This window comes from Ips typographus, linkage group LG8, assembly GCF_016097725.1.
Source record: "Ips typographus isolate SLU linkage group LG8, UJ_Ityp_2.0, whole genome shotgun sequence".
NCBI classification, from domain to species: domain Eukaryota; kingdom Metazoa; phylum Arthropoda; class Insecta; order Coleoptera; family Curculionidae; genus Ips; species Ips typographus.
The window spans coordinates 5111993-5127748 of NC_138429.1; the positions used below are offsets into that span (position 1 = coordinate 5111993).

Here is a 15756-nt window from a genome sequence, read left to right on the forward strand (position 1 = left end):
GTTTCTACGATTTACTTTTATATTAAACGACGTTGAGTTTTGCTCAAATTTATGAGGTTGTTTCGGAATAGAACATCGCGAGCGTATTCTTAAATATTTATATGTTTTGGTCCTGGAATATTTGCTTACTTTACACATGAAAATGAGTCAAGTAGAAAGTGTTGAAAAAAATATTGATAAAATAGGTACTGACTTTGCAGGTAAGCGTTATGAGTTTAACACACGACAGTGTATTAGAAGATCTTTAATCCACGCCAAACAGACGTATTAAACCTTCTTAAAACTTATTTTTTTAAGTTTCAACTTTTATATCAATTTTCAATGCAATGAAATTAAATATATAAGAAACAAAACTTTTTATTATTCCTATTTGTTTAATAACCTTGTTTGTTAATAACTAAAGTGCACAAATAACCTATAGAAACTAAAAAATATAAACTTTCACAATTATTTTACTTCTTTGAAACACTACAACACAAAAAAAATGTTCAAATGTAAAATTTTGCCCTCTATCACTAAGGATTTCCTATCCTAGCTTTTATACGTAGACATATTTCTCTTCTCGTTTACACTTGTTATTGGTTCATACGCCGAATCCGTATTATTACAGTTTGAACAATTTCTGCATTTAAAATGAAAGAGATATCTTTCAACTTCTGGAACGTTGTGTTTGTCCAATTGATCCAGGAATGCCTTACTGCATGATCAAACCAATCATTTTTTGAACCGACTCTACTATTAATGGCATTTGATGTTTCTCTAAGAATTTTATAGTTTAACTTACAATCTTCAAATGACTTCTATTAAAAGCAAAATTATTTGTCGGTTCCCTATTTTCTACAGAGGCTTGAGAATCATTTATGGCTTTACTGGCAATGCCTGGAAAGTCTACGACAAGGTATTTGAAATTTTGGAAATGTTGCATAGTATATTTTCGGTATATTTTTGTGTACTCAACTGTTGAGTAATTTTTTTTCATTAAGTTGTTGGTGAAAAAAAAAACAGACCTAATGCAACTGCAAATTAAACCTATAAAAATAAAACCAAAAAAACAGCAGCTAAATAAGTACAAAAAGAAGAAAAAAGCATAAAAAATCTGTTAAATACATTTTTTTGCATAAATCATTTACAAAAAGCAAAATAACTAGAAATCCGGACTCTAATGATGACAAAATAGAAATATTATTAAATTCACAAAGGCAAACTACCTACACAGCATAGTCAGTGTTAACAATTTAATTTTGTATAATTTACAATATTAATAATTCGCAGAGGTTTTCTTTACAAAATTATGAATTAAGAAATCAATTCCGTGGGTTAGCAAGTTATAGCGTCAAAATTTAATTTCCCTAAATACTTTTGATATAAATTATAAGGAAAATTAAGATTCTTTCAGAATATTTTCCGCTTTTCAATGTGCATAATTAAGACGCCAGGCTAGCAGCCAAAACTTTTAAGAAAGTTTGAGTGGTTCGGATGGAAGTTCTTAGTATCTGATTATGAGAATAATTAAGTTTTACTGAAAAATTGGAAAGGAGTTTTGACCTGTGGTTAACGTGCCCGTGTACTTTTTAATAATTTTTTTCTTAAAACGCATTAAAATTCAACTTTTGAATTTAAGGCACTAGTGCTTTAAAAAAAGATTTTAAAACACTACCTACTTTTAAAAGTAAACAAATTCGTTTTATGACACTTTATTTATTTATGATTTATGCGACAAAGTTGATATTAACACGTATTGAAAACTACATTCACACAATGCTTTTAAATTGAATGACAGCCTTTAAACAAATTAATTTTTGAGGGTAACAATGGTCGTTATAGAATTGTTGACTAATAAAACTGCTTAGACTGTTCGCAAAAAAAGAATTTTTCAAATACAAAGAATCATTGAAATATTGCATAGTACTTGTCATTTTCATTCATATCATCAATTGCTCTTTTTGTATCGTTTTAAATGTTTTCAGGTGTCACTGATTGTCCCAACTGCCCTACGAATTGTTCTTACGATGGAAAACTGGAAAATGCTTGCAAGTGTTTAAATGCCAAACCAGATCCAATTAGTAAGTGCAATGATTAATTTTAAAGCTACAATTGTGTTAACATAGGTTTTTCTAGGTCAGCGAGGAGTGTTTTCCACACTACATTTTGGAAATTTGCCTTTACTAGAGTCGAATGAATTGAAGTTATATCTTCAAACACAGGTGAGTTACATACTCAATAGCATAGTAATATAAAATTTAATAATAAGCCTTTCTAATGATAGATAATAACCTATTAAACTGCTTTTGTATTTGCTTACAATGCCTTTAATTCAAATAGATAGATATGAGATCATATTTATTAACAACAGGTAATTTAGGTGAATAAAATATATCTGATTGAAGCCATAGTGCTCTACTAACCATGAAAAGCAATTTCGAAAGTTGGTTACAGGTCATTAGTTTGAATGGCTAACACCAATCAGTATTATTACTATCCTATACTTCAGTTCAAGGAACATTGTTTTAATGATAGAAGCATTCTTTTAAGGAGTCTTACTCCAATTTTGCTCCATTAATTTCGACTATAAACTTTTATACCTTGCATTACACACTAGATAGTTAACGATTATGTATAGTTTAGAACAAATATCATAAAAATTGATTTAGGGACCAGTTTTCAGGCATTCATCTAGTCAAAGTTTATGGCTAAAATATTGAAAATCAGTCAAGATTTATGAAAATTGGATTAACCGACAATTTTTAATAGTTTTCTAAATTTTGACATTAGTGACAGATATCAACTGGTTTTAGAAGAAAATTTAGCTAAACAGTCACGTGACCACTGTCACAAATCTCAGAAACACGTTTTATAACGAATACTGTAAGAAAACTTTTCTAAACCCTGACTGACCTGCGACTTTTGAGCACAGTTTGACAGTTTTGACGTTAGTTGACAGTCATAAATCTCAGAATCATGTTTTGTTTCGAAAACTGTGTTAAAATGTAAATCTTGCAAATTTTGACAGTATTGACATTAGTAACCGATACCACGTGGTTTTTCGATGATAATTTAGAGAAAAATGACGAAGAACTGTCACCACGAGGCACTGTCACCTTAAAATTTTTTTGAGACAAATTTTGAATTTTGACTATAACTATGCAAATACCTTTGAATTAATGGTGGAATGGTGTTAAAGTGACATGTTGGCTTTAATAAGTGCTTGTGTGCGTTACAAGACCAAATCGCCCGTAAAAAACACTTAAAATAACAAAATTACAGTTTTAAGCACATCTTTGGAATGCTCATTAAATTTCCTATCTAATAACTTGAAAAAACAGTACATAATTTGGTACTGTCAGTGAAAAAAGCGTTGTCAAAGTTTGAATTGCCAAAAGCACAGTTTGAAAGAACAGTCAGGTACAAAATCGCTTGTCAAACCCACTTGGAGTGAGAAAATGACAGTTTTAGGCACATCTCTGAAATTCTCATTAAATTTCCTATCTAACAACCTAAAAAAATTATACAAAATTTGATACAGTCAGTGAGAAAAGCGGTGTCAAAGTTTGAATTGCCAAAAGTATAGTTTGGAAGGAGTCAGGGACAAAATCGCTTGTCAAACCCACTTCTAGTGAGAAAATTATAATTTTAAACACATCTTTCAAATCCTCATTAAATTTCCTTTCCAATAACCTGTAAAGGCATGTACAAAATTTGGTACGGTCAGTGAGAAAAGCGGTGTCAAAGTTTGAATTGTCAAAAGCACAGTTTGAAAGAATTATCAGGTACAAAATCGGTTGTCAAATCCACTTGGAGTGAGAAAATGACAGTTTTAGGCACATCTTTGGAATTCTCATTCAATTTCCTATCTAATAACCTGAAAAAACACTTCAAAATTTGGTACGGTTAGTGAAAAAAGCGGTAAAGTTTGAATTGCCAAAAGTACAGTTTGAAAGAACAGTCAGGTACAAAATCGCTTGTCAAACCCACTTGGATTGAGAAAATGACAGTTTTAGGCAAATCTTTGGAATTTTCATTCAATTTCCTATCTAATAACCTGAAAAAAACTTCAAAATTTGGTACGGTCAGTGAAAAAAGAGGTGTCAAAATTTGAATTGCCAAAAGCACAGTTTGAAAGAACAGTCAGGGACAAAATCGCTTGTCAAACCCACTTGGAGTGATACAATGACATTTTAAAGCATATTTTTGGAATTCTCATTAAATTTCTTATCTAATAACCTGAAAAATCACTACAAAATTTGGTACGGTCAGTGAGAAAAGCGGTGTCAAAGTTTAAATTGCCAAAAGTATAGTTTGGAAGGAGTCAGGGACAAAATCGCTTGTTAAAGCCACTTAGAGTGAGAAAATTACAGTTTTAAGCACATATTTGTAATTCTCATTAAATTTCCTATTCAATAACCTGAAAAAACACTACGAAATTTGGTACAGTCAGCGAGAAAAGCGGGGTCAAAATTACTACAAAATTTGGCAAAAGTTTGAAATGACAGTCAGGGACAAAATTGCTTGTCAAATCTACTTGGAATGAGCAAATGACAGTTTTAAGCACATCTTTGGAATCCTCATTAAATTTCCTGTGCAATAACCTAAAAAAGCACATCAAAATTTGGTACAGTCAGTGAGAAGAGCGGAGTCAAAATTTGAATTACCAGAAACACAGTTTGGAAGGACAATCAGGGACAGAATCGCGTCAAGACAATATTCAATTTTCAAGTCAAAACATTTAAAAACAGTTCTTTTATGAGAATCGTTATATGAGAATTGTCTTACCAAGTATTTGCAGTCGTTTTAGACAATTCCTCATGTCAAAAAGCCAAAAAATTGCTGCTAAAACTGTCGTTACAGTTACAGTAAAAAAATGGCTGAGAACCTCAAAAGGTGTCAAATTTTGAGTTTTTTTGTCAAGAATTTTGACCAAAAGCCAAACTGAAAATTTCATAAAAAATGTAACGCAAAAATTGTGAAATTTACGGAAACTGTCAGTTTTCATAAAAGAAAAATATAGTGAATAAGTATTAAATCGTATACATATTTTTTAAAAAGTGACCAACGTAACCCCAAAAAACTATGTATTTGAAACTAGAAATAAGATTTTCTGATTAACAAATAAAATAGAGTGTTCTAATTAAAATAATCAGTACACGTGTCAAGAAGTTGACAAGTCAATTTTAACATCAGATTCTGATGTGAACAGAGTTCAAGATTCAAGATCTATTTGAATCTATGGAATTTTTCTTATTATTTCTTATATGAGCATAATTTTTCGATTAAATGTTACAAATCCTGAACGTTGCAGTATTTGCACACTGTTCTTTGTTTGTGATTGGTCAAGAAAAACCAGCAAGCTGAAAGCTGATTTTTTTACCAATCATAATCAAAAAGGCCAAAATTTCATGAATAAAATAAATCTAAAATGATCGTGAACAGACTTCAAACTTTCAAAATTTACACACTCTAAAACGTATGAGACTTCAAATTATCCTTGACAAAAGCATCAAAATTCACAACACGTAGTTTGTCAGCAGCATTATAAAAATGTCTCTTTTCGTAGTCGAGTTGTTCCCAAATCTAGTTTCCTGACATATTCTCCTTGCACTGCATGCGTTTTGATGTACGTTAACATTGAGGATCAACCAATTTATCTCATTCTATTCACGAAACTGTAATAATACTAGTTTCCATAATTTTGGTGTGCAAAATTTGCAATTTAAATTATTTATACTGTAATAACACTTTTACTGTGGTAATGAATGAGATGAGAATGAGATTATTTCAGTCCAGTAGCTTACTCAGGCTCTAACACAAATAGAGCTTTTTTCCAATAATTAAGCATATTGAATGGAAACATGCTTCAGGCTTTAAACGCATATATTGCAAATACGGAAGCCCAAGAACTGTGGGAACCAGATTAACCCAATACCAGCTGAAATAACATTGTATCAATGTCTTTGTGCTTTGAATGTTTCGGCGCGTTAATTAGAGTTTGATGATTGGAAGTTTGCTGGCATTTTGTGTTGATTTAATTTAGTTAGAAGTTGGCCCTTTATTGGTGTTTACACAAATTGTTACGAAAAAATCGAACTTGTTTAACGTAATTTACAGAAACTGACGCAAAATAATGACACTTTCAGAAATCTCCCTAAATGTTTGCAATTACTTACGAACGGAATCTGATTCAGAAACAACTTTTGACTGAGATATGATTGTAATAAGATAGTTCACTCATCAGTCGTTTTTGTTTATGATACTTTTGTTACAGTGTCTGAAAAAGATCTGTACAAAATTCTACCACAAATTCCTGAACTTAAAACATTACTTTATAATGTCTAATGGTATCTACAATATACGACAATCTTAACGAAATTTACGGTCGACAAATCAGAATTTGTTTACATTTTCAATCCATGGAAAGTTTTGACAAAACCATCATAAAACCAAAGCTTTTCAAAAATAAACATATAGACTTAAAACTTAAAACTAAGTGTAATTTACATTTAAACAGTTGGGCAAGCTGAAATTGTAAAAGCACGTCAAGTGATTATGACAATTTATATTTGCAGCTGGCATTACTGTAAAGTTAAACTGACATCTGTCAAAAACAGTCATGTAACCCGGAAAAGGTCAGCTTTATAGTTAAAAACTCTGTTAATTACATTCAAACGATTGGAAAAACTAAAATTGTAAAAACACGTCACGTGATCGTAAAGTTAAATTGACACTTCTCAAGAACAATCATGTGACTCAACAAATGACTTTTTTTTTCCTTGAAAGTAAATTGCATTTAAACAATTCGGAAAGATAAAATTGTAAAAACACGTCACATTAACGTGACAATTTAAATTTGCAGTTGGCAACACTGTAAAGTTAAGTTAAAACTTGTCAACAATAGTCACATGATCCGAAAAATCTCTCTAAATTACATTGAAACAATTCGTAAAGCTAAAACTCTGAGAGCACGTCATGTGATCGTAATAATTTAAATATACAACTGGCCACACTGTACTGTTAAGTTGAAACTTGGCAACAACCCGGAAAATGTCATCTTTAACTCACATGACGTGATCGTGACATTTTAAATTTGAAGCTGGCAACATTGTAAAGTTAAATTGACAACAATCACGTAACTTGGAAGGTTAAAAGACCACAAATGAAACATTTTTAAATTGGTAAACGTCAAAATTTAGAATAATATTTCTTTTAAAAATCGATTAATCAAACGCTATTTAAATGGGAAATTAGCAATAGAGTAATTTAAGTCAAATTTGGCAGCTTCAAATTAAAAATCACAATTCTAACCTACTAAATAGCGGTATTTTAGCAATTTTGTGTTATATTTGACATCATAGTTTTAAATTTCTAAAAAGTCTCTAAAGATTCCCATTTTGTTAATTTTCAGTAAAATTATTTCAAATCATGTTTTATCTGTCGTTTCAAATTATTAAACAATCTCACTGTGATAATGTTGTCAGTTCTCGTTTATGCTAAAAATCTTTAGTGTTTTGGTCAGTTTAAAAAAATTATAAGAGTCAAATTGTCATTTAGGCCTAATAGGCATTTTAGTAATTTTTCAAGTAGCAAAAACGTTATTTTTAAAAATAAAGTTAAGAATATCGGTTTTCAGATTCAAAACAGATTACAAAAGCATTACAAAAAATTAAATTGTATTTTAAAAAAGATTCTGAAATTTATTTCAAATAGAACTTTTACAAAATTGTGATTGCCATTTGCCAAAATGAAATTACACTTTTTTAAAAATAAAAGAATAAAATAAATGATTTCTAAATAACAAGTTAAATTAGGTTATATTAAATCAATTATTGCTTTTGTAATAAACATTATTAAGACATTTTCCTATTTTTTATATTCCCTCATACTCAGATTAGGCTCTTGTTAAAACTAATTAATGAATACAGAAAGTCAGGTGAAAATAAGAAACCCTAATTTGAGTGAACTATAAAGAAATACTGAGAGTGAAGTGAGAGTTTAAAATAAAAAAAAGGGTAGTTTATAAAAGAGACCCCAGCAATTTAGTCAAATTGACACCCTTTTGATTCTATTATTTTTAGAGCTCCAAAAGATTAGACCGCTCTTAATCGGCATGAGAAGAAACAAAAGGTTGACCCAACTTAAAATTATTCCAGACTTTAATAAACGAATACTTTAGCATTGAAAAAAGACTTCATTTTAATGTTGAAAGAGTTTTTTGTGATTTCAGCTGCCGTTTAAACTGTATTCAGCGTGGCTGTAATTCATCAAAAATAAGCGTAGTTTAGGTTTCAGTTTTTACATTGGTCAGTGGCACATGAGAAAATGTCCACAATGCTGGACATTTCAAGTCAACAGGATTAAAAACCGCAATCATTCTGCCCATTTCTATCAAAAGCGGGACTAAAAATTAATTTGCTGGCAACAATGGCTCGGGGAATTTTCCCTGGGGGACTCCCAACAAATTTAATTGCTACCCTAATAAAATACCTAATACCTCCCTGAGGCGCTCGTTTATGTAGCCCGTCCACTCTACAAACAAATCGCTGTTAATTATTAAAAGACTTTTCGGTCTAAATTGAAATTTTCTTGTTTTGTCCTCATTAATATGTGCATGCACACATGACGCTTTGTTTGTTGTTTTCATTTTTGTTTTTTGAATGGATTCTTTCAACCAAAAAATTTGTATTGAGTGTTCAATATGCCTAAATTTATCAAATTATTAAAAAACTGCCAAAACAAACTTTTGCTTTTGCAAACTTGAGTTTCGGAAGAAAATAATCAAGTAAAGGGAAATCTGTCAAACGTGATGGTCAGAATATCAAAGCATCATTGTCAAAGAAAAAAAGTTGTTGAAAGAACCATTATTAAACAATTATTTTTACATTTGCTTGTCACAATCACAATCAAACTGATTACAGTCCCCTACAAATTTCAATAGTACTTAACCCTCGTTAAAGTATTGAAAGGGCTGCTGAAGTGGAAAATTGAAAAGGGGTCAAACGGCAATAGTTTGTGAATTAAAAAACGATTCCTGGTTATTTTTCTTGATCATTTGTGTAAAATGTATTATAAACAGTGTCAGTATAGTATAAACTATTATACTATCTGAATTTGGAAACGTACCTCTCAGTAACATGTTCTGGAAAGTTTTGCAAAACGATACAGATCTCTAATTTTCTAGCGTACGCGTATTTGCCATATTTCACGTTATCGTGCTGAATTTATGGGAAAACCACACAGGGAAACACCAAGTTAAACTACTTATACACTACTAATAACAAAATCTATTAATTTTTCTCAACTATTTAAAATATAAGTGTTGTTCCTAGCGAAAGAAGAGGCAAAAGGATAAGATTGTGAGTGATAAATTCTCGTCTATTGGATTGGATTTCTATTTACTTAAATCCAGAAGTCATTTATTTCTTTCACGGCCAGATTTACGATCCTTAATGTCGTTTTCGATCCAATAACTGGAACTGCTCAAGTGGCTTCCTGAGCCCATTATGTGAGGTCTTTTTATCATGCACCGCATTTATTATACCATATTAGGATTATTTAATAGGGTGCCCATTCCAGGTGTCATTAATAGGCTCATAAAATATGATCAATGATATGACAAATAAATCAGTTTTCTGATGGTTAGGACGTGTCAAAGTGTGTCTGTTCGACTGAGGAACCCAGAGCACCAAGAACCGAGAGAAAAATGATAAAAATCGAGTTATAAATGATAAAGTACTGACCTAATAATTAACATATTGTTGTGCAAAATAACTTGTAATTCTATTTTCTTTTACAGCTTCTGAAGTACCTGCGTGCTAATGTATCCAAAGTAGAGGACCTCAAAGTAATTAGTTTAGTGTAAGTATAACTTTAATTATAGTAGTTTACTATTTATATACAGGATGTCCCACGACGATAAATATCGATCAATATAATTAAAAATAGGAAAGGAAAACACCCTGTAGAGAAGTTGCTGCTGTAGAAATCTATCAATTAGTATGCTAAATAATTCACACACTTGCTTTTAAGCACAGTATGGACAATAGTATATTATTCAATGAGCATCTAATGATAGGCTATTATTTACGAAGATGAAGTTTGCGTAAATCATCGAGTCACCGTCACCGGACAATTTGACAGCTATAACAAAAATCAAAGTAAATTGATTTTGTTACTTTTCAAGTACGTTTCGTTATTTTGTACCTCTATGGGATCGAATTTGACAGCTTCCAGGTTTAGGACTGATGTTTAGAACTGTCAAAATTCTACTAATATGCTTCTACTGATCTTACTGGATTATAAGAGTGTTTTGTGGTATTACAGCTTTATAAAGAAAATGATTGATAGGATTAGATTTTCAGGTGCATAGAACTGATATTGCAAAGAACCTTCTAACTAATATGTAATTGAAAATCCGCCGGCTTCTCAATTTAATTTACTTATCGCTTTTCCCGAGCCGGAACTGAAAATAACGAGGTTGCATCCTTGGGAGTTGTGGCAATATTCTCAGTGCCGCAAGAATATTCTTGTAAAATTACGAGCCGCATCCTAACATTATATCTTACCTGGGAATGCTTTTTCCCTCCTCGTTTTCGACAGTTTTCACTTTTTATTAGCGGAACAATATCAACAATGAATTTATAACTCCCGAAGATAATTTACGGTAAGATGGATTAACCGCAAAGGCTTGTAATATTCTAAAAGCAAAGGGTATGACGTGTATGAGCGATGAAGTGTACAATGGAAAAAGGTGACAAAAGAACCCTTGTTTGTAAATCTATTATGCGCATCCATAAATAATAGGGTTTGTTACAAACCCTTACAATTCCATTTTCACTCAATTAAAAATTATTAGTTAATCTAAATTGTATAACAACTTTACTACTTGGCTGCGAGAATTACAAATTTACTTTTAATTAGAATCTATCTAATTATTCGATAGTTGGCTGACCTCGTTTCCTAAAGTTATGCTTCCAGAATGCTTAATTTAATGTCAGATAGTCTAATTTTATTGAAAATGTTTGAGGATAGTGTAGGTAAATGTGGGTTTTAGATAAACCCTTGCTTTTTAAAGAGTTGAAAATTACTTGGGGAATGAAATTTGGATTACAGGAAAATAGTATATAACCTACTCAGGTGGAAAGTGTTTGATTTCTATCGAGAAATTAGGTAGTTAAAACAGTTTAGTTTAACTTTGACTCGAGACAGAAATTAAACTTTCCACCGTAGTTTGTATCCTATTTTATGTTCGACCATTTATCAGAATCTTATCAAACTTTTAAAAAATCATTCAGATTAAATATTGATTGCTAATAGTCTCTAACAATAAGGTAGTATAGGTACCAGAGTAGTTATGACTTCAACCATAATAAACGACTGGTGATTTGTTTACAATCTTGACAACCTCATTATAGTGGTATTGTTTCTTTAATATTTTGAGCTGAAACGTTTTTAAAGTGCTTTTAACATGGAGATTTCTGAAGACCCAAATGTTACGTAAAGTGGGCCAAGATATGACAAAAAGCATATTGACATTCAACCGAAAGTAAGTACTTTCCACCCGGGTGGAAAGTAAAAGCAGGTAATTTTCATCTTTCCACCTGATTTACACATTACAGTATTCAGTACAATTCATTACCATGATTGTAGTGGTTGTTTCACAACTTTAATTTCTCTTTTACTTTACGAGTGTCTTAAACCTTTTCTGAATTTATAAAATTGTCAGAAACTTCTAAATACTACAGAAAACCTTTCAAAAGTTGTCAGAGCCGATTACGAGTGCCTTAAACCTTGCTCGAATACTCTAAATTTGCCAAAAACTTCTAAACTCTACAGAAAATTTTCCAAAATTGCCAGAAGGTTTTACGATGTCTTAAACTTTGGCTGAATTTTTAAAAACTTCCCGAGCGTTCTAAATACTACAGAAATCATTTCCAGAAGTCGTTACAAATAACTTAAACCTTGCCTGAATTTGCCAGTATTGCCAAAGGCTTCTAAATACAGCAGAAAACCTTTCAAAAATTGCCAGATACTCCTAAATACTACAGAACGCCTTTTAAAAATTACCAGAGGCCTTTACGAATGTTTGAAACCTTGCTTGAATAATCTAAATTTGCCAAAAAGCTTCGAAATTCTACAAAAAACTTTTCCAAAATTGCCAGAAGGTTTTACGATGTCTTAAACCTTGCCTGAATTTTCAAAAACTTCGAAAGTCTTCTAAATAATACAGAAAACTTTTCGAAAGTTGCCAGCAGCCTTTACGAGTGTCTTAAACCTTGCCTAAATATTCTAAAATTGCCAGAGCCTTCTAAATGCTACAGAAAACCTTTCGTAGATTTCCAGAAGTCTTTAGGATTATCTTAAACCTTGCCTGAACTTTCTAAAATTGCCAGAGACTTCTAAATACTACAGAAAGCCTTTTAAAAATTGCCAGAGGCCTTTACCAGTGTTTGAAACCTTTCTTGAATACTCTAAATTTGCCAAAGGCTTCCAAATTTTACAGAAAACTTTTACAAAATTGCCAGAAGGTTTTACGATGTCTTAAACCCTGCCTGAATTCTCTAGTATTGCCAAAGGCTTCCAAATACTGCATACAACTTTCAAAAAATTACCAGAAATCTTTTCAAGTGTCTTAAACTTTGCCTGAATTTTCTAGTATTGCCAGAGGCTTCTAAATACTACAGAAAACTTTTCAAAAGTTTCCAGATGCTTTTACGAGTGTCTTAAACTTTGCCTGAATTTTCTAAAATTGGCAGAGCTTTCTAAATACTACAGTAAACCTTTCGTAAATTACCAGAGGCCTTTACGAGTACCTGAAACTTTTCCTGAATTTTCTAAAATTGCCGGAGATTTCTAAATACTTCAGAAAGCCTTTTAAAAATGCCAGAGGCCTTTACGAGTGTTTTAAACCTTTCAGAGCCTTCTAAATACTACAGAAAACCTTTCAAAACTTGCCAGAAGTTTTTACGAGTGTCTTAAAACGTTCCTGAATTTTCTAGTATTGCCAGAGGCTTGTAAGTAGGTACTACAAGAAACATTTACGAGTCTCTTAAACCTTGCCCGGATTTTCTAAAATTGCCAAAAGCGTCTAAATAATACAGAAAACCTTGCAAAAATTGCAATAAGTCTTTAAGGGTGCCTTAAATATTACCTGAATTAGGTAAACTTGCCAAAGACTTCTAAATCTAAGTGCCTCAAAACCTTGCCAGTATTTTTTCTGTATTTATTTGTTCTTGCCATATTCATTCTCACATTTTCAAGGTTTTAAGTAGGTTCTACATACTATTTTTTGGTTTTTAGTAAATAATACTTACTATAAACTTTGCAAAAGCTAATGAACGAAATTTTAATGTATGTAATAATATAAACGCCATCACAATGGTTCCTGACAACAATCAAACAGAATAAGTATCCGGATAAACGTAATTGTATCATAAAGAATTAAAAATTTTCAGTTGGTGGAATGGATTACCAAAAATACATCTCTACATCCGAGTGCTTTATAATGTCTGAGCAATTTTGTAATAGAATTATCATTTAAAAATTACCAGTTTATTTCCACTTTCCTTAAAAAATGCCCTGAATGATTATCTTTATCATGTCGGTTTTATAAGTTAGTTTTCCTGATTATTTAAAGCAGGCTTTTAGAGAACAGCAAAAAAGGTTAGCAAACTGCCTCCAGTGTGGATGATGTGGCCGTAATTAAATTTGATTTTCCGCTGGATATTCGCTTTTAAGTTATACTTTGAGTGTATAATTTGCGTTTTTATTTTGGCCTTTAGCTATGGGATTTTGTTTAATTTGTCTGAAAGTAGCCGGTCTGCTTGTTTTGTATGTTGTAGAACGTTTGTTGTGTGGAAAAAATTAATAATCTCTTGTCATTATCAAAGACAAAATTCCTTTCAGTTTGTCACTGATAAATTGAAAAAATTCTCATTTTCAGCAGCAAACTATAAATTTTACGTACTTTCTTTTGTTTCAGCCATTACATGTCGGGAGCTGACGTAACCTTTCAAGTGTACGGCCCGAAAAAGGAAGAGAAGAAGGTGAAAAATGTGCTTAACAAGTGGGCAGACCGCGGATATGTCGGAAACATTACGGTATCCGAGAAAGATAATTCAATTAAAACAACGCTTTCAATTCAGGTGAGGACGGTTTGAAGTGGTAAAATGAATATCAAACGATTCTCCATTAGGAAATAATGGTTTGTGAGTGGGATCTTCTATTCAATTGATTATTTAAGTATCAATAAGTGTTCCAGTATAGAAGGATGTTACATTTACTATTCATTAATCAGAAGAACCGAACTTCTGCAACATTTCTAATTTTGAATTGAAAAGGGTCATAATGAATTTATGTCCTACAGTGTTTGTTCCAGTCACAAATTGTGTAAATAAGAAGAGTTGTAGCAAATTTTATCCTCTACAAGGTTATACAAGGTGTCCCATAAGGAATGGTAAATACCAAACCAAAATAATTCGATTTAGCACAACTTACCTCAGACAAAATGTCAACGGGAACAGAAATACAAGGGATCACAGATATTTTTTTTTAATGGTATATTTTAAATAACCCACAAAAAACTTGGAGTTTTTTGATAAAATTAGATATTAACAACAAATTTGATTACCAACACAGTTTTAAGCCAGCGCATAGAGAAAAAAGTTATGTCTATTTTAATTTGTGACAACTGGAACCCGAATATTTCCCATTCCATATATTTATATCTTTTAGACAAAAAAAGTATACCTATGATTGATAGTTAATATCCCTAAAATCATCCGTTTTCGAGATATTTGCAATTAAAGTATTCAGCTCGATGCATTTATGAGAAGAATTTAAAGAAATTTTGGTTGAAAATATATACAAAAACACCAAGTGGATCTCGGGTTATTTGGAAAAGTGCATTTTGAAAACATATTTTTGACCCCTGTATTTCTGTTTCTGTTACTTTTTCGTTTAAGGTAAGTTGTGCTAATTCGTATTATTTTGACCCCATAAATACGCCATTAAATTATTTACCATTGCTTATGGGACATGTATTGTTTTTACCCTTAAGGAGTTACAAGGCAAAAGGTGACAATGTGCAAGTCCAATTCGACTGAGCGTAGCTCCGTTATTTGAGGAGTTACCTGTTTGGTTGAATTGGAGAAGAAAAATTTTGCAAAAATTTAAACAGAACCTTGGAAGAACACGTAAACTGTACCAAAAGTCAAAGCGCAAAATTTGCTAATAACTTCATTCTAGATCATATACCATGACATGTTGAAATTGTATAAAGTTAAGTTTAGGAGTTCAATTTTGAAGTAGAAATTGTGTTTTTAACTAAAATATTCAATGTTTGCTTATGTCCTGAATAAAAAAACATATCGACCATTTAACTCCACATCACGGACGATAAAACCATAACATGTGCAACCTATTAGAGCTAAAACAAACTTCAGCAATATACGTGATGTAATAGGTGCTCTCCACTTTAGGCAATTTCGCGGATAATGGCGGACACTTAACATAATAAAAACAACCAAGAAAGCACTTTGTGCCTTTATTTCAGTTGTTTTCAACACACGACTTTTAATTTTTCTACGACAAACGATTTTTCCTAGTTATTAAATGGGTTATAGTTTTATTTTTCCGAAAACAACTTCACCAAACCACTATAAATGCGGTCTGGAGCTTCGAAGAAACGTAAAACAGCATTCAAACGTATTGAGTTAAATGTTTTTCTTAATGTAGGTCAACACAAATTAGCGAATTTCTAACAACAGC

The 15756-nt window shown here is 31.5% G+C and overlaps 1 protein-coding gene across 1 annotated transcript in view; it reads left to right on the forward strand.

Annotated features, from left to right (window-relative positions):
• LOC145732923 (uncharacterized) overlaps positions 1-15756 on the forward strand; it is a 138866-nt gene that overhangs the window by 90513 nt on the left and 32597 nt on the right. The window contains exons 7-10 of the mRNA XM_081985471.1: positions 1968-2063; positions 2119-2204; positions 9785-9846; positions 13970-14132. Coding sequence (XP_081841597.1) covers positions 1968-2063; positions 2119-2204; positions 9785-9846; positions 13970-14132 — 407 coding nt within the window. The remainder of the gene's footprint in view (positions 1-1967; positions 2064-2118; positions 2205-9784; positions 9847-13969; positions 14133-15756) is intronic.